Source organism: Psittacula echo (assembly GCF_963264785.1).
Source record: "Psittacula echo genome assembly, chromosome: 6".
NCBI classification, from domain to species: Eukaryota; Metazoa; Chordata; class Aves; order Psittaciformes; family Psittacidae; genus Psittacula; species Psittacula echo.
The window spans coordinates 15,469,048-15,493,575 of record NC_137743.1 but is presented as its reverse complement, the minus strand read 5'-3'; the positions used below and the strand labels follow the sequence as shown (position 1 = coordinate 15,493,575).

The window sequence follows — 24,528 nt, the reverse complement described above, 5'->3', positions numbered from 1 at the left end:
TTCTCAGTCCTCTGGTCTCTGAGTCATGCTTTGGGTCCCAGTCCCTCACACTTCCACGCAGCTGGAGCTTCTCCCTGAAGAGATGCTGCCTGACCTCAGGCCCCTGCTCTGAATTACTGAGCTGCTCCCAGCTTCAAAGCCCATCCTCATAGCTCCTTCTAGGCATGCAAACACCGGCAAAAGTAGCATCACCCGGGCTGTACTGAGAGCAGGGGAAGAACAGCTTCAAAGGCTTTTCCCTTTGCAGCCCCACAACTCGGTCAAGCGCCGCTTAGCTTATGGGATGCCTCCACAAGTGGGTCCCTCCTCAATGGAACCTACTCAAGAGCGCATGCGCGACGCTGAAGTAAACACATCCCACCCGTTTCCCCTCACCGGCGCCGCTTCCCTACACAAACCCCACTGCGCATGCTCACATGCCCCACCGAGCACCTGCGCGTTCTCCTACCGCAGCCTCCCTGCCATGCCCGCGGCCCCCTCCCCTCGCGCATGCGCCGTGGGAAGGCGCTAGCCCCTTGCGCAGGCGCCCTGGGCAGCCGCAGCCTCGCCCCTCCCGCCGCTGGGCTCAAGAGCAGGCGCAGTGTGCGTCCTCCGCGCTCCGCGCATGCGCTGCGAGCGCCGCCTCCCGCCACCCCCGCCCACCCGATTGCTGAGGTAACTCCCTTTCCTCAGTCTGTTGTTCCCGCTCCAGCGGAGAGGAGCCGTCAGCGCGGCGTTTGGTGGGGAGCCTCCGTTAGGCTGCGGAGGTCCGTGTCGTTCCTGCCCGCGGTTGGTACAAGCTCCCCCGGTTCCCGAGGCGGTCCCTCCGCCCAGCTCTCAGCGAGGAGGCTGCGGGCAGGGCGGTGCGGACCGGTTGCGGCCGGTTCCCTGCGCAGGCGCAGGGCTCCGTAAACAGGAAGCTGCGGCGGCCCGCAGCGGCAGAGACAAAGGGGTTGTGGAGAGGGGAAAGAAAAGGATCGGCGTGGCTCGGCTCGGCCTGGCCCAGCGAGCGGGGGTCCTGGCGGCGGGCGGCAGGATGGTGCAGAAGGAGGGGCAGGCGGCGCTGGAGGAGCCCCAAGGCAGCCCAAACCCAGCCGGAGTGCCCGGCGCTCCCTTAGAACAGCCGGGTGCCGCCGCAGGCCCAGTACCGGGGAGTGAAGAGACTGACACCGAGACGGAGACCGCGCTAGGTTCCCGCCGCTTCCTCTGCGGTGTCGTGGAAGGTAAGAGCTCCCGGAGGGGGGTCCGCTATCCCCGGGGGATGGGAGGGGTTTGGTGATTGGAGGTGGGGGGGGGAGAGGTATCCGCGGGAGGCCCGGTCCCAGGTGGCGCTGCTGCTCCCGGCTCCTCCCCCGCGTCGCTGCGGCGCCCTGAGGAGCCCGCTCTGCGAGGAGGGTGGTGCGCGGTGCTTGGCCGCAGCTCCCTCCTCTAGAGAGGGGAGGCTGCGGGGTGGGGAGGAGCTGCTGCTCCCGGGCGGGGCTTCTGCCTTTAGGTCTGATGGTGGAAGCTGCTCGCTAGCGGGGAGTGCCCTTTGATGGCAGCTGCTCGGCCGGGTGAGGGCACGCCTGGCACCCCCGGCGGCTCGACGGTACCTAATGAAGGCAGAGGCAGTGCTGTGGCTCGCTTTCTAGTGCGTGTCTAAAAAGGGAGGTGGGAGGAAGAGAGGAGAGCCACTGTGCAGTTGCCTAGCTGTACATGCTCTTGCTGTGCACCAGAGGCTCAGATTCAGTTTCCTGGGTAGGGGATCGGTGATTCCATAGTTCTGGAATTAATATTAAATGCTTCTTATTCTCAGAAGTGTTGTAGCTTGCCATTTGAATTGTGCTGTAATCTGTCTTTTAGTGTCGTTGCAGCATTAAAAGGTTTAAGTTGTTGCAGAAGCTGCAGAATAAAGGGACTCTTTTTTCATTTCTCAATAACTGCAGGATTTATCTGCATTTATGACGGGCCAGTTAAAGCAGATGTTTGAATGCCAGCAAGAAAAATGGTTTAATCCCAACACAATAGAGAGTTCAGAATTGATACAAATTCCTGTGGACTGCTATTATATCTGCACTTATAATGAATCTCTGGTAGGAGAACAAAATGATTAACAGAATGGAGAGGGAAATATGCAGTTTATCAAAGTCAGTATCTGCATTGCTTGCAGAATGCCTTTTGTTCATATCATAGAAAAGACCATTTGGCTTCTGCAAATGTCATTGTGCTGAGTGGAGTAAGGGTTTTATTTTTAGCACTTACTAGACCTTAAATACAGTCAACATAGAGATGCCTTTGTTAATGGAATGAATTGTGCGAAGATAGATGCTAAATTGAAGGCTTTGGAAACAGATAACAGTGAACAGAAACACAGATTGTAACAGCATGCTTCCTCATGTTCCTGCTGATACATCTTGACCATAGATCATCTGTTCATCAGGTTTATATCAGAAGCACTGCCTGTACCATAATAATTGTGCTTGTCATTTGGCATGATCTGTTGACTCTATGTTAACCTGACACAGTCTTGAGGGAGTGGAATGAAACCAGGTTGATTTTTAGTTGAACAGAAAACAAGCTCCAAGGTTTGTCATCAACTGATGACATTGGCAATTAAGAAATGGGAAAGATAGAAAAGTGTCGCCTCAGATTAGCATGTTCTCTTCAGTCTTATTTAATTTGGTTTTGTTATCTGATTATCGTAGCAGCTTTCCAGTGTCTGAAGGGGCCTGTAAGGATGCTGGAGAGGGACTCTTCGTCAGGGACTGTAGTGATAGGACAAGGGGAAATTGATTTAAATGTCAACAGAGGAAGTTCAGGTTAGATATAGGGAAGAAGTTTTTTACTGTGAGGGTGGTGAGGCACTGGAGCAGGTTGCCGAAAGAAATGGTAAATGCTCCATCCCTGGCAGTGTTCAAGGCCAGGTTGGACAGAGCCTTAGGCAGCATGGTCTAGGGTGAGGTGTCCCTGCCCATGGCAGGGGAGTTGGAACTAGAGGATGTTAAGGTTCTTTCCAACCCAAACCATTCTGTGATTCTATGATTTTATTTTTTTTTTTTTTTTTTTAGTAGGCCCCTGCTCAGCTTTAGGCTCCTAGTTTGAAACATGGTATCATAGGTAAAGCATAAGTGTTCTGAACCAGTCGTGAAACATAGGTGGTATTTATTAGGTATCACAGTATTTCATTCCTTTTCTGGGTTCTTGAGCTTCTCAGGGCAGCACCGATCAGAATTAGGGAGGCCTGGTGAAAATGAGACATTTGTTCTGCGTGAAATAAGATGGAAGGGTTTTGTGCCTGCTCTCGTTTGTTCCTCTGTTGAACTGTCCTCCATTTGTCGCTTTGCAGTTATGCGAGCAGTAGTAGTTACGCAGCTTTGCCACTTCGTGGTGCCAGTTAGTCTAAGGTCGCTCATTGAGAGACTAATTCTTAAAACTTAATCCTCTTTTAAGCTTCTTAAAAGAGCATTGATCACTTAATAGGTAACTGAAACAGATGTTAATATATAGAAAATGCTTCAGTTGCATCAGTTTTGAATTTTGAAAGGTTGTAGGAGGGTGGTTTTGACCTTCACAAGACCAAATATTTACAGATATACAATGGTAGAAAGCTCTGGAAATGAAGATGGAGTCTGCCTTTTGGACTGGTGTTCTGCAGGGACTTGTGAGCTTTGTGTATTAGCAGCATCATTCATCAGAGTGGCCATGCTGTTTGAAAATAAAAACTTATTAAATTTCAGTGTTATTTTAGTCTCTGGTTGTTGCACAGCCTGCCGAGCTGAAGGTTTGTTTTGAAGTGCCCACTTGTGGTTGAACTGTTTGCATATAGGTCTAAGTGAATTTAATTGACTGAGAGTGCTTTTAAAGTATTGTGTTTCTAGAATGGAGGGATTAGATTTAAAACCAGAAGTAGTTATGATTTCCATGGAATTACGTGCTTTGATTGTGCACTGTTCTAAAGTTACTTGTGTGTATTCTTTTATATGATTATTCAAGGACATAGTCTTAGCTTGTGAAGATGTGGGAATTGAAGGTATCAACTTGCAAGTTAATTTTGACAAGGAGCCTGTTAAGATGAATAAAAGGAATGAAATCCTAAGCATTCTCCTGACTCATTTGCACATTTTTTTAATTGCACATTATTACTCAGTATGTATTTATATACTCTGTGTGTGTATTTAGTATTCTAATCTGTACCATCAGTTAAACGTTTTTGAGCTGGTAAATATTTTCAAATGTCTTCATGTTCACATTACAATCAAATCTATTTTGTAGGTGTCTGAAGTGACAGTTTAATTAGGTTCTGGCTGTTCAGTCTGCTTCTAAAATAGTGCTGACTTGACTCATCAAGGGCATATGCTCAGGAGTACAGTTTGGATTCTGAAAATTAATTGCTTCAATGGCCAAAATTGTAAGACTTCAGATCATAAGAAATGAAACAAGTTATAATTGCATTTTAAATTTAGATCAGTTTGGGTTATTACACTTTGCTAATGCTGCTTAACTAGATCATTTTTTTCCTGTTTTGGGAAGCTTTTTGATGAATGTAGCAGAAGAAAAAAATGGTGTGTTGTAATATAAAGTTTCATGGAGCAGGCATAAGCTAACTGGATAATTTAAATCTTGTTTCCTGTAGGATTTTATGGAAGACCTTGGGTTATGGAGCAGAGGAAAGAACTTTTTAGAAGGCAAGTCATGCTTTCTCTTATTGCAGCACATTCCATCTCAATATAATCATAATCTTCCACTTAAGCCTGGAAAGAATTACTGTGCTAAATTAGAACAACTTTTGCCTAATATCTACATTACTGGGGGCTTGTATTCACCTTTTCATCCTGCCTAAAATGAATTTGTCTAATACCAGTTGTGCTTAAAGTTATTGTGACTTAATAGTATAAGAACAATGATCAATGAAGAAGAAAATAAATTAGATCAGGTAAAAAAAATTAGATCAAGTAAACCATAGAATTCCTGAATTTGTAGGCTAGTTTCCCATGAAGGATTTCTTCCTGTGTTCACAGACTTCAGAAGTGGGGACTAAATACATACCTGTATGCTCCAAAGGATGACTATAAGCACAGGATGTTCTGGCGAGAAATGTACTCTGTGGAGGAAGCAGGTAATTGCCTTTATTTGCCCTCTGTGTTTTCTATAAGTAGACCTCTGAATGAATTGGTCATTGCTATGTGTGCTTATGTTCGTTTAATCTCTGTAGCCATTTCCAAAGGTGAGTGGAGACCTCTTCTTAATACCTGGCAGATGTATTCGGTGGAGCTTTGGTACAAGCATAGATTTAATTTTAACTATAACTCTGCAGGTGATTTCTGAAACTGCTTTTCAGGCTTTAGTCTTACAAGATTTACTTTTTCTAGGGAAGGGTTGCTCAAAATTATTCCTTTGGCTCTTGAACATACGGGCCATATTTTGAAGTAAAAATATTTGCTTCAGAAAAGAAAAAAGATTAATGAGCATATAGCATACCCTTTTATGTGATTCATGAAGTGCTTGTCTCATCGAAGAGAACGCCAGTTAGACAAGCAGCTCCTGACTTTTTAGTGAGAATGTAAGACCTGTTCAGGCTGGTTGTGAGGCTTTCTATCCACCTCTGGCATTTATGTGATCTGCAGTGTTTTATTAGCCTGTGGGGATTATTAATTTTCCTTGGCAAAGGAAAAATTATTCTCATTCAATATTAAGTAATCTTTCTTGGAGGCCATTTTGAATCACTGCAGAAATACAGTCTAAAGGATACTGCAGTGTAATTACCAATAGCACCAAAGATTGTTAAATATCCTAAAAATAATTCCATACATTATTCATTGTATAGAAGATGAAATTTTAAATTTGTTTCTTAAAATTATCAATTCTGCACAGTGATGTTAAACCCCTTTTTGATGTGGCCTGAGCTTCCGCTATATGTATAGCATGTGAATCAGTGTCATGCAGGGTGCAATTACTACTTTGAATTTTCTTAGTATGTGTGACAAAAGTGGAAAAAGCGAGTAATAATTGTAGAACTGTTGATGTGCATACTGTAAAGCCAGGCTGCATTCATATTTGTCTCACAATGTTGAGATAGAGTTTTTTCAACTTTTAAATCATTTTAATATGGAAAATAATGCTTCAAGGACAGCTGTTGTATTAGTTTTGGCATAATTTCTGAGAACTCTTCCAAACAATTTGAATCTTTTTGCTGTGTTAGTTTTAAGAAATTCTGGCAAATGTTATTGTTGGTGGTGGTGGTGTTGTAGAAGAGGCATCTGCATTTTTATAGTTTTCTTGTAAAGATGTCTGAGGGTTTGGTTTTATTGTTGAATCCTTCTGAACTATTTGAATTTGATTTCCAGAGCAGCTGATGACTCTAATATCAGCTGCACGAGAACATGAAATAGAGTTCATTTATGCAATCTCTCCTGGACTTGACATCACTTTCTCTAATCCTAAAGAGGTATCCACATTGAAACGCAAGCTTGATCAGGTAGGTGTGACACAAATTGACCGTGATTTCAGGGCTCACTCTTGCAGCTTTTCACTAGTTTCTTGAATGTTTTCAGCACTAGTATTAGTTTGAATGCATCTGAACAATTCCAGTGGATGATTTCAGGTTGCATTGCAGAAGAGGCCAGTGATCATTTAGATTAAAACCAACCAACCAAAAAAATGATCCACAAAACCAACAAAAAGTATTATCTTCTGTTGGATTCTGAAGGCTCTTCTTAGGAACTTGCCTTCAGAGTATTTTAGGGCCTTGAAACCAAGATGCATTTCTAAAGCAAGAACTCCTGTCTACAGTAGGCACCTTTGGAGGCAGGCCTGACATGCGTCATGTTTGTTCTCTTGACAGACTCCTTTCCTTTGTCCAACAGCTATTACAGAATTAGCTTTTTTCCAGCTGTCTGTCCATGGATATTGGCTTGGATTGTTAAAACTGGAATAGATTGCAGGTCTTTAGAGGGCTTATGTTTGAGAGAAGCAGAGCAGTGGGTCAGAAATAGGCATTCATCATGTATAGATACCAAAGTCTGTCTTACCTCCCATACCTTCTCTCCCTCTTACCTGTAGCTTTTCCTTTCAGATAGGTTAGATTTAAAAATTATATTCGTTGATTAAAAATTAAAATAAAAATAATTCTAAAAATTCAAAATTATGCTTTTTTTTTTTTTTTTTCTTCTTTCTTTCTTTCTTCTTATATTAGGTTTCCCAGTTTGGCTGTAGATCTTTTGCACTGCTGTTTGATGATATTGATCACAACATGTGTGCAGCAGATAAAGAAGTTTTCAGTTCTTTTGCTCATGCTCAAGTCTCGATCACGAATGAAATTTATCAGTATCTAGGAGAACCAGACACATTCCTTTTCTGTCCTACAGGTAAAATGAGATAAATCCTTTAGTTCAGCCTTAAAGGAGGGAGGCTGTTATCTTATGGGAATCACTGCATTAAGGAATATTTTGGGGCTGTTTGGATAAATTGATGTATAAAGAAAGGTTGAGGTAATTCTAACATATGCAAAGTTTTTGCCAGATCTACACATCTCTGAAAAGCTTAATGCCAAGCAAAGAATGGTTTGAGAAGTTTGAACTGCAAATGAGGTTAAAGGAAGATATATATTTGACTCGTACCATAATCTTTTTGCTTCTTGATCTGGCTAGTTGTTGGTTTCTTAGAATTTGCTTAGAGTAGAGGTACAGCCCAGTCTGTGCTGACTTCTCTCAGTGGTACCTGGCTTTCAGAGGATTACCCACATTCACTAGTCGCTGAGCTGCTTTATTTATTAAAAAAAAGGATGACTTGCACTTGGGTCCAGTAATTTCTTTTTTCAAATGCAAGCTTTCTCTGATTCTTGCTCCCTTACAATATTCTTACAGGTATTATTGTGTTCAGAGGTGTGGAGTGTTGCAAGGGGAATTCAATTCAGTAGCGGTGTTATCATCGGTGTTAATTTGTTTATCCCCTTACACTGTGGTGGCTTGTGTCTGTTGCAGAACTCCTACTTAGCTTTAAAGAGGCATGTTCTGGTGTTACTGTTTTCAAGTATTTGCATTTCATAATCAGTCTTAGGGTTTCTAGTTTATTTTGCATATTGTCTGCTGTAACCTGCTCTTCTATTTATGGAATTTATTAGGTTTTTCTTTATTTTAATATTTGAGTAATTTTAAATAAATTATCTGCCTTTCCTTTTTAATCTTTATGCTAAGTATCATTCATCATGTGCTTTTTATCTATGCTTTGGACTTTTAGGCCTTTCATCATTAATTTTGTTTCTCTTCTCAAATAGTACTTATTCTCTCAATGTGTTTGTGGGACACTTGTCACAGGTGTGCATCGTTTTGCTAACAGTGACATTCTCTTCTGTGTAGAATACTGTGGAACTTTCTGTTACCCAAATGTTGCCCAGTCACCGTATTTACGGACTGTAGGAGAAAAGCTGCTCCCTGGCATTGAGGTGTTATGGACAGGTAATATTTTTTTTTTTTTAATTAACTGTTACTGTTAAAAAATTTTTTTTTTTTCTCTTTACTATTTAGCAAAATTAACTGTCCAGCTACTTAGGGGTTGAATCTTCAAGTAAATGCAAAGCCCTCTGATTATCCTCTTTCCTTCTTAGGTCCGAAAGTTGTATCCAAAGACATTCCAGTAGAGTCCATCGAAGAAGTTTCTAAGATCATCAGGAGAGCACCGGTTATCTGGGATAACATTCATGCTAATGATTATGATCAAAAGAGGCTTTTTCTGGGGCCTTACAAAGGTCGGTCAACTGAGCTTATACCTCGACTAAAGGGAGTTCTGACCAATCCAAACTGTGAATTTGAAGCCAATTATGTTGCTATTCACACGCTTGCAACCTGGTACAAGTCTAACATGAATGGAGTGAGAAAAGATGTGGTAATGAGTAAGTATGCATAAGTGTTAGCCTTTCCTCACCAGCTTTTTCAAGATCTTTCCTTTTCAAGACCTAGCATTTTCTATCCCAGAAGTAAATGGCAGTCGCCTGAAAAATAATGAACATCTAGATTCTTTTATTTATTTTCTTGGAAGTATCTGTAGCACATGCTATCAGAGAGTTTCTGAAGTCTCGAGAGGTATCTGTGTTTGTAGAAAAAGCACTCTCAGCAAAACAGTTCTAATGCACACATCTAAGCGTCCATGGATTTGATTTCTTTGGAATGGAAGCAGTTCAGATCAAAAGAGAAACTGAATGAAGAGAAGCCAGAATGTCTACTTTCTGCATAGTTTCTGTGTTGACATTGATGGCGACCATAGTTTTCATTATTGCCTTATTAGGATGTAATGCTCTTTGTGAAATAATGCTTGAATGCTTTGTCTAGCATGACTTATTTTTTTAATTGATTTTAAATGAAACTTGCATGATAACTTTGTCAAACTTTTCTCTGTAGCTGATACTGAAGACAGTACAGTTTCTATCCAGATTAAACTGGAAAATGAGGGGAGTGATGAAGACATTGAAACAGATGTTCTCTACAGCCCACAAATGGCCCTGAAGTTGGCCTTAACAGAATGGTTGCAGGAATTTGGGGTACCTCAGCAATACAGCAGTGAGTCTGGTTTGATTTTGTTCTGGGGTTGGTAGAAAAATGGGATAAAATGTTCAGTACTTGCATTTAGGTGGCAATTGGTACACTTTTCAGTCAGCATTATTTTCTGCCTTACTAATTAGGGAAACCTTAATAACAAAATAAGAATGCTTGACATTCTGCAGTGTGCCTATAGTGTCCTGACTGACCAGCAGAAGCAACCTTGATGTATGAGCCTTTGGCACTTCTGATACAAGACAGAAAAGTCTTGATCTTGCTAGTCGCTGTTGTTACTAGACTTCCATGGGACCTGAGAGAATAGGATTTTGAAGTGGGCATTAGACTATTGTAAGCATTAGTTTTGGCTCAGAAGTGTCCGTATTCTTCCGCTTGTTGTAAGATGGCTTTGTTTTTCTGAGTTCCTGTCTACAGAAACCAGCTGGGTTCCTTCCAGCATTGTACATCTTTCTTGTAGCAATGGGAGCTTGGAATCTAAGGTGAAATCTTGGGATCTAAGGTGAAATTTTTCTCAAATGTGGATTTCAGGTAGTCAAAGTGCCCTTTTCTGCTAACTGGTGATGTAATGGAGGGACCTTTTATCCTCCCAGCTTTGCTGTGGTGCAGTTACCCTTTTCAACTGCTGTAGGGTTTTGAGTCTTTCTAAAGCCCAACTGCAGCAAGAACACTGGGTGAGGAGTAGTAATTAAGGCATCATCTTCCTCCATTTTTGCAGAATAGTTGAGGTTAGAAGGGGACCTCTTGAGACTTCCTCATCTAATCACCTTGCTCAAGCAGGGTGAGTTAGAGCAGGTTGCCCAAGATGGTATCCAGTCAGGTTTTGAATGTCTCCATTTCCCTAGATTAAAGACATTTTTGCAATTGAAATATTTAAGCATCAAACTCTTATTTTGAAATATGCTTTTATCCAGATACACCTGTAACAAGTCAGCTGTTGCAGAGGAAAAATAGTTAACTTTGGGAGCTTTTTATTCTGATGTCATAGTCAGAAATGGTGCTGGCAGCACATAAATATTAACTAATTTTCCTAACTTTTCTCCCATTTTATCTTTTCTTACCACTTATGTGGAGGGGAAATCTGCAAAAATGAAGTCAGTAGTTAGAGTGACAGAAGTGAACAGGCAAAGGACTAAAAGGATTGTTCAGATTGATCAGATGCTGTGGCAACAGAATCATCCATGATTTGCAGAAGTTACTGATTTGAATGTTAATTGGCACATATGAAAAATTCTAAACTTGTTTCTTCTTATTCTTAGGTAGGCAAGTGGCCCACAGTGGTGCTAAAACTACTGTAGGGGACGTAGGGCCTCTGGTGGCACCATCCTCTTTAAATGCAGCAACTGTGGTTACCACAGTTTACCAAGAACCTATCATGAGTCAGGGGGCAGCGCTGAGCAGCGAGTCACCGACCTTGGTAAAGGAGGAAGAGAAGAAGCAATCTGATGAAGAACCCATGGACACGGTGGTGGAAAAACAGGATGATGCAGACAAGAATGCTAATCAGATACTGACAGATATTGCTGAAGCCAAGATGGCAGAGGAGTTGAAGCCAATGGATACTGATAAGGAGAGCATAGTTGAATCAAAGTCCCCAGAGATGTCCATGCAGGAAGACTCTGGTAGTGACATTGCCCCTATGCAGACTGATGAGCAAATTAACAAAGAACAGTTTGTGCCTGGGCCAAATGAAAAGCCTCTCTACACAGTAGAACCAGTGACATTAGAGGATCTACAGCTTCTTGCTGACTTGTTTTACCTTCCTTATGAACATGGGCCCAAAGGTGCACAGATGCTGAGAGAATTCCAGTGGCTCAGAGCAAATAGCAGTGTTGTCAGTGTTAATTGCAAAGGAAAAGATGCTGAAAAAGTGAGTGTGAATCTTGTTTCTCTGCTTTTAAATCAAAATCCTGAACAATGTTATCTGTTGTTTGTAATAGAGATTGGTGTTCTACTTCTTTGGACTCGAAGGGTAGTGTATAACTAACCACAGGTCAGTAACTTCCGTCCTCCAGTGGAATCTGCTGTTTTAAGTCCTGTAGTGCCATTTAGCTCTGAAGGCAGTCTGATGTCTGCATTTGACCAGGGATCCCTGTACGTCTCACTTCTAACAACTGTAGAAAAAATCCGTGAGTCTCGTGTGGTGTGGGTAGTCCTTGCTGGTAAAATGAAGTCATGCACTATATAGTTTTCCTGCATACCTCTCCTCCCTAGAAGGCTGTGTTTGATCTTGTGGATCTTTTGCCTCCGTTCATAGATAGAAGAATGGCGTAACCGAGCAGCCAAGTTTGAAGAGATGTGCAGCTTGGTGATGGGGATGTTCACTCGCCTCTCCAATTGTGCCAACAGGACAATCCTTTATGATATGTACTCCTACGTCTGGGATATCAAGAGTATTATGTCAATGGTGAAATCTTTTGTGCAGTGGTTAGGTAGGTGCATTGGGAGCCATTATAATCCCAGATAGTGTATATATATATATTTTTTTTTTTTTTAATTAGCCCACGGGGAAAACAAAATATCAGGCAAATGTGGTTTTTTGGACATGGGGTCTGCTTTGGCCCTGATTTAAGGGTTTTCCTGTCTCACTATTTGAAGCAATGCTTGCCCTGAATTTGCTTTGGTATTGTAAGTGAAGTCTGCTGGATGCTTAAGGTTGGAGACCTTGATTTTCTTCTTGGGCTAATGAAACTTGAATCTCATCTGACACGTAAGTGTTGACTTTAACTGACTCTTGACTGAATGCACACTGGACTATGCCATGTAACTCCTTGGGTACCCTCTATATGATTGGAAGATGACACTATGAAATGTGACCACATCAGCCATCTGCTGCTTGCTCTGTCTTCATCACATTATTGCTGTCTTCAACAGAACAATTGCAGAAGTGACCTTTCAATGGGCCTGTCCCAGGGGAAGCGATCGTCCCAGCCCTGTGCGCATGCGAGCTTTAGCAGAAGGCTATTCTGGTGCAAATGAGTTTCCTTTAAGTATTTTCCAAATTGCTGGTTTGTTTGTTTTTGTTTTTTTTTTTACTTTTTTTTAAACTTTTTGTTTGTTGGTTTTTCTTAATGGGTGGAAATTGTGGAGCTCTCTGGACAGACCTAATCTGAGACTTAAACTGATTTTGAAACAAGTTTTGGTTTTGTTTTTTGTTTGTTTGGTTTTGATTTTTAATGTGCAACTTTTTGGTTTTGGGTTTTTGTTTGATTTGGCTTTTCTTTCGTTTGTTGTGGGTTTTGTTGATTTTTTTGGTTGGGTTTGTTGTTTTTTGGTTGTGGGTTTTTTTTTTTGGGTTTTTTTTTTTTGGTTTTTTTGGATATTTTTCTGTTTGGTTTGGGTTTTTTGTTTTGGTTTTCCTGAAAGATTTTTGGGGGATCCTAAGTTGGCAGATAGCACCAGCATGGCCTGGGTAATTGTAGTGACCTCATTTCACTTTCAGGTTTTAATCTAACTGTAAGGAACATGCTGTGGACTTGCTTGACATACATAGCAGGCAGCAAGGCTGGTGGTCTCGAGTCACACTTTTTGTAGATGTCACAAAGCTCACAGTGGTTAACCATTACACAGCCTTGGTCTAGTCCTAGTGTTTGGATTGTCTTTAAATCATATTCTTAAGTGCTGGCAGGTTTAAGCAGGGACAGAAGACCTGTTGAGTCATCAAGTTAGTCTGTGCACAGCAACTTCCTGTGTTTTGTGCTTATTAAATATCTGATCCCTATACATTTTGTTGATAAAGAAGAGCTTTTAAGACTGGCTTCTGCGAAGTGCAGAGAAGAAAACTAGCTTGGGAGGAAAACTCATCAGCATTGTCATATGTTATCATCTCTGCCTAATGCTGCTTAAAAGCTTTAAATTTGTACATTTTTAAAACCAGTGTCACACAAGCTGCCTGTCCCCCAGCTTGACTATTCTTGCTGTATATTGACCTTTAGCTAGAAAGAATGCCCGCTTTTTGATAAGTTAATGTTTAAAACTCCAGGGCAAAGCTCTGTAAAGCCAACAATGATTCTTGTAATCTCTAAACATTGAGGGCCCAATTTAAGACTGCATTTCCGAATTGTCAAACTACTGATTACAGTCAAAATTCTCTTCATTTTTCAGTGTCCCTCTAAAGTTAGGTTTGACTTTAAATGCATCAAATATTTGGAGTAGTTCATCTTAGAAGCTATCTCTGTAAATATTTGCTCTGTTAACTTCGGCACTGTTCTGTTCCAGTACTCAAACTGGTATTAGGTATTTTAATTTTAAGAGTTTTTCACATATAAAGTTTAATACTCTCATGCTAACAGTGCTTCTGTGAGAGGGGATGTTGTTGTCTTCAGCTTGCGTTTTATCACTAGTGTAAATACATATAAAGCAATGATCTTTGATTAAATACATCATTCTATAAAGCTAAGTATGTTGCAAATCCAAACAAATTAGTTTCCACAACGGTGTGCTCAATGGTCCACTGAATGTTCACTTTCTTCACCTCTCCTTCCAAGTCCAGCTAGCATTCAGTCCCTTAAATTAGTGTGGCTGTACAGTACTATGGATTACTAATGACTTCTATTGTCTTCTTCCCCATTGTGTACAGATGGGAGAATCCTCAGCACAAGTTTCTACTGCTATTGGATGGACAGCGCCAGATGTTCACAGCGCGTCGTCATTAATTAATTAAAATGGAAAGGTTTTGTCTGTGAGGCAGCTCAGATAGATTAGATGTGCAGTAGGCATGAACTGAAGTCACATTTGCGCAGCGACTAAGGCATTAACTATGTTTTTCATTTATACAGCTCTTCATTCACGCAGCTCTTTACTGTAATCATTGGAAGTGCTAGTTAAGTTGTAGTCTCAAAGGACAGACAGATACTGTCTTCCAAGTTACTGACTAAATCTTGTGAAGGGGATCTTCCTACATGAAAACTAAGATGTGGGAGTAAACCAAATTCAAATTTTGATGCTTGGATTGTTTCTGAAATTTACCATGCTTTTTAGGGTAGTCTGTATTTAACATATATTCCTAAACTGTCATAAATGTCAAACTTGGCACACTTTGGGACTCTCTGACTAGCACAACATACTTGTCTGTACTGATCTGAGACTGTTACTTGAACAGGAGATAGATTGCTGTCCACAAAAGGAAAAGAGTATTTGTGCTGCTCATCTTGTCAGAAAACTGGGTGGGTGGTTGAAATCTCTATTTCAGATACTACATTTGGTTTTGGGGTTGTTTTTTTTAACTCAAGAGTTGTCATTTATGTTAGTCGGTGAGGGCTGTGGTGCCTTGCTGGTGAAACACTATTAAAAGCCAAGCAGCTACTGGAAGTTTCTTTTCTAAAGCAAGCGTAAACTGAAGCTGGGCCTGCTGTGGCTGGTTGATCAGCAGGGACCCTGCTGTGTCTGATATGGTTGAGGAGTTAAAAAAAATAAAGAGGCTAAAAAGCAAAGCTGGTGTTACCTGTTGCCAGTAGTGTGTACTGGTTAAGTTGTACTGGTAAATTGTGAGTCAATTCCAGTTAACACTATGTAGCTTTGTAATGGGCCAGCAGCATTGTGAAGATACAGCCTGGCTTATGTAAATCTGTGTAGTCTCTTGCAAGAATACTGTTTCTGGCTGCCTGAACTGTTCCAGACTATTTGCATACATTGCCAGTCCTAGTTTTCTGACAAGATTAGAAACAATCATTGTTGAAATGTGACTTCAGAAAGGTCCATTTTTTTTTTTCAAAGGGCTGTGATAATGGTATTTGATCTGAAGTTTAGGATAGTGGCTACTGAGCCATGTAGCTTCCAAGGTGTCATCTTTTCATAGGTGAAATGGGTATTTCTGCTACAAATATATATATATATAAAAAAAGATGTGTACAAAACATCTGGGAAGCTTATGTAATTGTGCATAGCACCATTCCTGTGCCTTCTGATCTAGAATGAGGTGTGTGAGCTGAATCACCTCAGCTGCACTTAGATGGTCTGTTGTGGGTAATCACAAATTTGGGATACTGCAGTTAGTGCACAAGCACAGAATCTGTATAAAATCTTCCATTATTACAGCCTCCCCCCAAGCCCTGGATTCTAGCTCAGTTAGAGAGCTTTTTCCACAAGTGTGTGTTGGCTTTTTGGACATGTTAGACACCCAGGAAATCCCCCTTCTCGTAACGTTCTCCGCTTGGATCTGATCTCAACAGGGTGTCGTAGTCAATCTTCAGCACAGTTCTTAAGTGGAGACCAAGAACCCTGGGCCTTTAGAGGTGGTCTAGCAGGAGAGTTCCAGGTATCAATATGACTTCACAACTGAATGACATTTTCTTTGTTTTATGAGAAACCTTTTGTTGCACATCAGAGGTCTGGAAGGATTGGTCTGCCGAAGGCTTTCTGGTCCAAAGCCCATTAGCCTTACAGCTTGGTTTAAAATAATTTTCCTCCCCTCTCTACAGTAATTTCTCAAGGAGATGCTGCCTGTCCCACGCGCATGCGAAGCGCAGCGGCTTTAGTTGGACATTTCACATTGTTTCTTTGCAGGTCGCACAGCATTTTTACCTGCGCCCGCAATTGCACAATGCGCGCATGCTTGTCTGCCAATGGGAATTCCATGAGCAAAAGGGATAGTCATCCAAATTCTGGTTCCTCGCCAAATAAAGCTGTAATGTGCTTTGTTGCAAAGATTGCAATTGGCAAATAGTTCTTCAACTGCTGTTTATGCCATGTTCAAGTTTGTTCATGGATTTTTCTGGCGCTCTACTTTTCCCCCCTCACAGGTGCTCTGCGCAGCAAATTGAGTCAGCGCATTGCTTTTGGGATAAAGTGTCTCCTCTGGCCAGTTAACCCTCTTCAGACCAAACCTTTCCTCCTGACATTCTATGTTCTTATACAGAGGCAGTGTAGATCTGATTGGTAAAAAAGTATTTTAAAACAGATAAGATTAACAGGCTCTTAATGTGCTGTTTCAATTGCATATTTTAAAACACCCAATTGGATATTTCCTATTCAGATAAGGTCTTTGCGTTTGTAAAGCATACCAACCCCACCTTCTTTTGGGGTGCCTGCAAATAGCAAATGTTAATTTGGGAGTCTGCAGTGCACACCCAAGAGCGATGGGTTTTGCTGTTCATACAGTCATATTAAGTATTTTGTTTTCACAGCGTTTGCTGCCTATTGATGGGGCAAATGACCTCTTTTTTCAACCACCTCCATTAACACCCACTTCCAAAGTGTACACCATCCGACCCTACTTTCCTAAAGATGAGGTAACTGCTTTTGACACTTCTCACTAGTGTTAGTGATATGTTTCCTTTTGTGGAGTAACTAGAGTCACTCCATCCCTTAATGAACTTGTGGTGGTTTCATTCCTGTTGGCATAGCAAGAAGAATACTTGAGGGTGATGTATTAACCAACAGTTGACACTCTGTGGATACAGTTTAAACAATGTAAGAATTGAGGTAGCTTGAACTTTTGCATTTGTAGCTACACTGAAATGAAACATGTTTCCTTTGAAACCTAAGTATCTAGGTTGAGTTTGCAGCTGCTCAAATAAACCCTGACTTTGAAGCCAATGAACAGACAGGACTAGCACATGAAGACATTATCTTTACCTGCCATTTTTAGACTAGCTCTGTACTCTGCTGTTCTGACAAGTAACACAACCTTTTCCATACCCCAGATCAGGACATGAGCTGGTATGTTCATTTGTAGGCAATAGAATCGATATTTGTAAGCCACCTAAAAAATTGGTGATACAGAGAGGTGTCAAATGCAAAGCCTTTCTGATGAAAAGTGTAAAGTTTTGTTATGTAAAGTGTGCCTGATGCCAGTTTACTCTTTAAAGAGGTTCAGCCGAAAGCCTTTTAAAGTCAGGGTGTGTCTGTCATTCACAATGGTTAAATTGTTGCACATGTTGAACACTGGAATTTTTGAAAATGGACTTTGTAGCATGTGAGGGTATTGATCCTCAGTGAGTGTTTGGTAACTAACCCTGGAGGTTGTACTTGTGTTCTTACAATGTGTGGGAAAACAGACCCTTTCTCATAGATGGGTATTCTTATTTTGTGTAACTTAAATGCCTGACAGTGCTACTTTACAGTGGAGCTGTTAATGAAATCTCTCTAAAACAGTTGATAGTTTTTCGAATGTGACTGATACTTGAAATAATCTTTTCTCTCCTCTTAGGCGTCTGTATATAAGATCTGCAGAGAAATGTATGCTGATGGAGCTGATCAACCTTTCCATAGTTTACCAGATTTAATTGGAGATAAGTATGTATTAGGAGTTAATGACCTTCAGAAGTGGTTCTGAAGGATGAAGTCCTAATGCTGTTTAATTTGAATTTTTAAAAGTCGAAGGGGGGAAAGAATGCAACTAGCATTTGATTTTAAAATAAATAAGTTTAAAATCTGTCATCTGCAGGCCTTATGATATTGGAATTTTGGTTTCTTAAAAGATTAACAATTATAATTAACAGTTACATCTCAGTTCATGCTCTGTCCACCTTTTGTGAGCTGTTAGAAAAAAGACAGCTAAAACTTCTGTATTATGAAACCTGTGCATCACAGTATCCTATTATTTTTTTTTTTCATACTTTGTGAAAGCATATCATTGGAGTTCTCATAGTTGGGTATCTATTTTCCAGCCCAGTATAGTTCTTTAGATAACTGAACGTTTCATGAAGGCCAATCTCTCAGCTGACTGCCTTGATTTTTTTTTTTTTTTTTCCTGATATACATATTACAGATGACCTCTACCAACTTTGAAAAAGAATAAGCAATGACAAGTGACATGAAGTTAAAGAGAAAAAGGCATTAAATTTGAGCTGTAAAATGAGCTCTTTTGGATGAGGTTTTTTTAATGTCTTAAGTGTTTAATTCAGGTGTAACTTGGTAGAGAGGCTGCTCTATGTGTAACAGGAAGATAGGTAAGGAAGGATGTGTATCAAAACATGCGCAAAAGAGAAGGTGAAAGAACAAGGAGGTAACGGCAGCAGAGAAGGGAGAAGGAGGCTTGTGTCTCTGGTGAGTCAGAAGAGCAGTGTGTATGGAATTAAACTGTGGGAACCTGAGGTGCAGATGTTGCTCATAGTTGAGTTTTGACAGCCCATCGGTCTGTTAATTAATGCTTTGTAGGAACTAACTTTGTGAGTGGAGGACTCTTGACACTTACTTGGTTGACTCTAGAGTCTTCTCCAGAGTACCCGCAGAGCACACTTGTTCAGAGTGGTCTTCTTTGGACTGAGTTTGGACACTTCTTTCTGCAGGTTAGTAGGAGGTCTGCTCACTCTCAGCCTGGATTACTGCTTTGTCTTAGAAGATGAGGATGGCATATGTGGCTATGCTTTGGGAACAGTTGATGTGACTCCTTTCATTAAAAAATGCAAAATGTCTTGGATCCCTTTCATGCAAGAAAAATATACTAAACCAAATAGTGACAAGGAACTGTCTGAGGCAGAGGTTAGTATAAACCACGAGATGAGAACTGCATGCTGGACTTTCTTTCCAAAGCAGGTCTTTATTTTTCTTATTTTCAGTTTCCATGTAATGATTTCTTTTGTACTTTTCTGAAGTCTTTGAGCATGGTATTGAGCATTTTAGAAGGTGACAGCAAAATTGTTCGCTGCCAATCAGATACAGGTTATGTGTTGCAATACACCCTTGAGGTTTGCTTTAATAGTAGTCAGTGCAGTAAATGTAAGCCACCTTAATCTAGAGAAAATTAAGGATTGCTTCTGCTCTGTTCCCCTCCAGTGAGATAGTGGTTTCCCCACTCTGTAGGTAAGGCTCTCCCCTGATAGTCACGTCAGTTTAAGTATGGAAAACAAACTTATGGAAAACAGTATTTGGTTTTGATGTTAAAGTCTGTGAGCCGTTTGTGAAGTGTGGCAGCTGTAAATGGTGCAAAATGACACCTTGCCTTCAGCAAGTGCTAAAAATAATATTCTCCAACAAGTTGTCTGAATAAAAGGAATCGTGGCAGACTGGTGGGCCTCCTCAGGGACTCTCCAGCTGGCAAGGCAGGGCCAAACTGGCATATATGCAGTGTGCTCTTGCTTTATTTGACTAGGACTTGGATAAAATCTTACAGGAGAGGTCATGGCTCTGAGAGCATGATCCTTCACACAAGCAAAGCAAAGCTTCCTGGAAATAAAGTGAAATGATTGTCGCTCCATTGTGAAAATGTCCACTACTTACAGGCATGTTTAATGGGAGAAAAGTGAAGTACATTTAAATAAACACACAAAAACTCCCCCAGCCTTGCAGCAAGTACAAGCAATCTTGGTTAAGTGTGACTAGAAGGTATCTTAATAGCTCTACTGCCACTATTGAAGTGGAGCTAATTCTGCAGTCTCTAGGTTTTGTGACTTTATTCCTCTACATTTGCAGAGTGCTGTGCTTTCAACTGCACGAGTAAGTTCTGATTTTGAAGCAAAGTTAATGCAAAGATACCAGAAGCTAAATACTGAAAAGCTGTAATAGATGCAGTAAAGGAGAAAGGGCCTTAATTTCCTGACGTTTAAAGCCAAACATCAGAGAAAGCAGGAGAGATTTTGTGCTGATAAACTAGCTTTTCCCTTGAGATGGTTAAGAACACTTTTTGCTGTTGGTACAATATCTCAGAAAAAGTCTGGTTTGTGAGACTAGGCTTGAAGGCTGTTCCTGTGAGTAGAGGAGAGATCTTTGTACTTTGCTGTTGAGATAGATGCTGTGGGATTTTACCCATTTAGCTTTTAAATAAAGACAAATGAAAGTGAAAAGCTGGATCATGATTAAATGTTTGTTTCCCATATTCTTTTCAGAAGATAATGCTAAGTTTCCATGAAGAGCAAGAAGTATTGCCAGAATCGTTCCTTGCCAACTTCCCATCATTGATAAAGATTGATATCCATAAAAAAGTGACCGATCCAAGCGTGGCTAAAAGTATGATGGCCTGCCTGCTCTCTTCTTTAAAGGCTAATGGTAAGCTTCTTGCACTCAAAATTCCTTGTTTCCTAAGTATATGTTAATTCTAAGATGCAAGGCAAACTTGGGTGGTTATATTAACATACTATACTTGCATATCAGCCTGAGAGATTCTGTTCCTGACAGTCTAGATTTAGGTAAAAAATTACAGAAGCTTTTTGGAAGCTGACTTCTGCTGATGTCCTTGATAAAAAGTAGCTTTTCACTTGAGCCATTATCCTGTAAATTAGAAAATAAGAAGAACTGAGGGAGCAATTTGGCAATAGGAGCACACATTTTTACATCTTGAACAACACACGAATGTTTCAATTTCCCCTCCTGGTATTCGTAATGATGCTTTTTCTTCTATGTGGCAGCATGTGCTGGTGGGTAATTACCAAAACCTTCAATATGGGGAAGTACTTGGCTGTCTGCCTGACTGTGCACCTGAGATTCACAGCTCCTTTGTGCAATTTGGTGCTGTTTTCTGAGACAACATCAGAGTTTCAGGATGCTTTTATGTGAAATAAAATGGTTCATTCAGACTTGACAAGATATCTGCAGTGTACAGTGCCTTCAGGGGGTGGTCAGCTATGTTGCCGTAAATCTGATCTCTTGGGCACTATACTTTGTATAAAATTGGATCAGTGATTTCATTGGGTTTAAATGTTAAAATAGGTGGGAACTCTAGTAATATCTGATGTCTACTTGTTACAGTAACTACTTCTACGGTGTTTTGTTTCTTTCCTCCTTCTTCAGGCTCCCGTGGGGCTTTCTGTGAAGTGAGACCAGATGATAAAAGAATCCTGGAATTTTACAGCAAGCTGGGTTGTTTTGAAATTGCTAAAATGGAAGGATTTCCAAAGGATGTTGTTATCCTTGGAAGAAGCCTGTGAAGTGCTTGACAGTGAACTGTTCCAATACTGTAGTCCCTTAAACAGCTGGGGAGGTAGTGGTGGGGATCTTCATATGGTCTAGCTGCACAAAGCCAGAAATAAGCCAGCTTGGTAGAAGGGGCTATGCGAAAATCACCCATCACACAATCAGACTGTAATTTGTTGGAAGGGGATAATGCTGCTGAAAACACTGTTTTAACAAAGAAACCTTGTCCTCTTCTGGTCCTGTGTGAAGTGCCAAGGAATCTTGCATGGGCTATAGCTTCTCGGAGGAATCCCTCTCAGTCGGTCCTGTGGTTGATGACAGTTCTCTGCACTCACGTGTCGACAGAAAAGTGGTCTCTGGCAGAAGTACCTGTAAAGGTGCAGCTTGTTTCTTTGTCATAGAGCGGGATGTGCAGCTGGAAGTTGCACGAAGGGGAGGGATTGCCTATGTCAATCAGCAAATTTAAAGATAAGTAGTTACAGTTCTATTTTTGACTATCTTTATGCTTGTTGATAAAGTGATGACCCGTTGTCACTTCTAATGACCATTGGTTCAAGCTTTGTGCTTTGTTAGGGACAAATGTGCAGTGGTCTGTGGCAGAAGTCACTTAATGACAACATTGTAAACTTCAGTGTATATAAACTTAGCCGTATGCTGACTAACTTTTTGTTTACCAGTTTTTGTAACTTTTTCTTTTGAAAAGTGAAATGGTATAGGTCCAAGGTGGCACTTTTGAATAACCTAAAACCACAATGGAGAACAAATCTGTCCTCGGCACTGACCTTTCTTACTGTGCCTCGTGTCCAGGGCTAGGGGCTGACCATCTTGGGTAAGGGGAGCAGATCCCGAATGATCCTTCCTTCAGACAGCAGTTTGTCACTGTGTGAGGTTATCATTCTCTTGGGACTGAAACAGCAGTTCACAAGGGGGTTTGGTAACATTCTCATGGAATTGTGGATGAAAGATGGTGAGAGGGAGAGAGCTGGCCCGCAGCTGAGACTTGTCCTTGGAACAGTCACCATGTTTCAAAGCCTGTTTGTACCAGTTGGATTAAATCAGGGTCTTCAAGTCCTGCACATTTGTATCAAATAATTTTTCTATAAGAGATGCCACAATAAGCACATTTTTACACATTATTTAAATGGTTACTTACTTTTAAATGTTCCAAGAGTTTAATGTTTTTACACAGGACTGACATGTATGGTTATTGGATGGAATCAGTGTGGTATGGGATCTGGTAGTGAGCTGGTTGCATCATTTATGAAATTGGTATTTCACGCAAGTCCCAGTGGCCCAGATACACAATTGGCCAGTGGTACGCAGCTTGCAGTACCTTGCTTCGTTCACCTGCTGCCATCCGCTGTCTTTCTCTTCCTTTTTAATTTTCCTGGGTTTTTTTTCAGTGGTGCACAGAGGAAGTTCAGGGTTTTTTTTACGAGCCTCCAGCTGCATAGAAGTTACATAACCTATAATGAACAGCATTAAGACTGCAGTAATGTTGTCTGCGACCTATGAGGCGATACTGTGTTTGGCCTTCTGGTACAGTCATACACAGAATGGTTTTTGGGGTTTTTTTGTTTGTTGGGTTTTTTTTCTCCTTTGCAGAATGTGAACAATTCTTTTTTAATGCGGTAGCGAAGTATTTAAGTTGAAGCAAGTTCATTTCATTTTTTTTTTAGAGAGAGGTACGAGGTTGTGCTATGGGATTTCATGCAAGTCAGAGCTGAATGCCACTAGTTTTTATACAGCTTTGAATGCATGTTGAGTAGCTGATACCTTGGTTTATCAGGTTGGGAGAGTTTTGTTGATGGATACCAGAGTCAACTTACTTTATCTGGATGCATAACATAACAGCATAGGATGCTTGTGGCCTTATTTCTTGGCTTTTGAGGAGTTGCCACATTTTCTCTTCCTATGACTTTGTTATTATTATAGAAGTTAATTGTATAAGCCTATGGAACGTCAGGCCAATACCATCATTCTAGGATTGTAAAGTGATATGTTGACATATCTTTCATGGTTACGAATTTTCATTAAGGTTGGAATGCCACTTTCATTATTCTGTTTTTAGATCAACAGTATCTGTAGCAGAAAAAAACGACCTGTAAAACTGTATTTGAAGACCATGCGAGAAATAGAATAAAAATTGAGAAGTGAATGTAAATAAGAAACATGTTTTGTGTGTGAGGTCCCAGAACCAGAAGTGGTTTGGCAGTGTGTGTTACATCATGTAATGTCTGTTGGAGGGGCTCAGGATCAGATGTCAAAGAAGCCTGTCTCTTGTTTCGGTGGTGGCAGTGCCTCCCATGGTAGGTTTTTATCTGTGCTGTTGCTTTTCAGAGGCAGGTATTTGATGTGACCCTTCAGGGTGGCAGTGACCTTTGTGGTTGTCTCTTCCGTGAGTATTGCCAGTTGAACTTCACCTGTTTAGAAACAAAAGCAGTTCTTGTAAAGGTGGTTTCCAGTTTCTGTCAAAGGCAGTGTGGCAGCAGTGCTGGTTTGTCCCTTCTTCCTCATTACTTTTTGTCTTGCTGGCTGCTGGCTTGAGGCTGCTGAAGCCCAGAGGAACCTGACCACGGAAACATGGGGAGAGGTGAAGTGACTTGAGGGTTATGCTGTGTGCAAGGGGCAAACATCGAAGTTCCACAGTCTGACCTTGGTTGTTCATCCACATAGTTTAACTGGGAGAAGCTCCTGGGACAGCTACAGTGAGTAGCTTCCTGTATAAAGTTGACAGCCAGGCAGGAGGGCTGAGTCAGGGTTATGAAAAGCTGTGTTTTCCTAAGGTTAGCTCACAAGTGTTCATCCACGTGCTGCAGAAGAACAGGTTATGCAGTTCAAAATCTGTACATGCCAACTGAGCAGGGAAATCAGCACTTAAAAACTTCTCCTAACCCAGTATATGTGTGCTGTGTTAAAATGATAGTCGTTCACAGATTCATCATGTGTTCCATGTAGGCATCTTTGTTTCTTGAAGCCTGTTTCACAAAGTTACAGCAGAAATTGCAGTGACAATTGGCCTATGCCAAACACAGGATTGGATTCTGCTGTTGCACCAGAAACTTCCCAAGAAAGGGAGTGGGAAGCAGAAATGGGCTCTCTTGCCTGCCTCATGGGCCGCTAGCCTGATGGCTGCAGAGAGCAACTACTGCAGAAGCAAACGAGCACACTTTTAAAGCCTTTGCTGAGCGAGCACTTGCATTTTTGCCTTTTTCTGGCACCAGGTTTGGCTTTT

At 41.2% G+C, this 24,528-nt stretch overlaps 1 protein-coding gene across 5 annotated transcripts; it reads left to right on the top strand.

The window, feature by feature from the left end:
• The first annotated feature begins 649 nt into the window (after window positions 1–649).
• OGA (O-GlcNAcase) lies at window positions 650–24,101 on the top strand. 5 transcript variants are annotated; one of them, XM_080621637.1, is made up of 16 exons: window positions 650–1,202; window positions 4,592–4,643; window positions 4,977–5,074; window positions 6,303–6,433; window positions 7,151–7,322; window positions 8,313–8,411; window positions 8,561–8,845; window positions 9,351–9,509; window positions 10,763–11,373; window positions 11,761–11,935; window positions 15,674–15,759; window positions 16,628–16,732; window positions 17,653–17,738; window positions 18,734–18,926; window positions 20,273–20,429; window positions 21,171–24,101. In XM_080621637.1, the coding sequence occupies exons 1-16, from the start codon at window positions 1,016–1,018 to the stop codon at window positions 21,305–21,307; spliced, it is 2,733 nt and encodes a 910-aa protein (XP_080477763.1). In that variant the 5' UTR covers window positions 650–1,015; the 3' UTR covers window positions 21,308–24,101. The 5 variants fall into 5 exon arrangements, with proteins under 5 accessions (XP_080477763.1, XP_080477762.1, XP_080477764.1 ...); XM_080621636.1 differs by having other exon boundaries at window positions 20,270–20,429; XM_080621638.1 differs by lacking the exons at window positions 20,273–20,429; window positions 21,171–24,101 and adding an exon at window positions 19,537–20,185.
• Window positions 24,102–24,528: the final 427 nt, after the last annotated feature.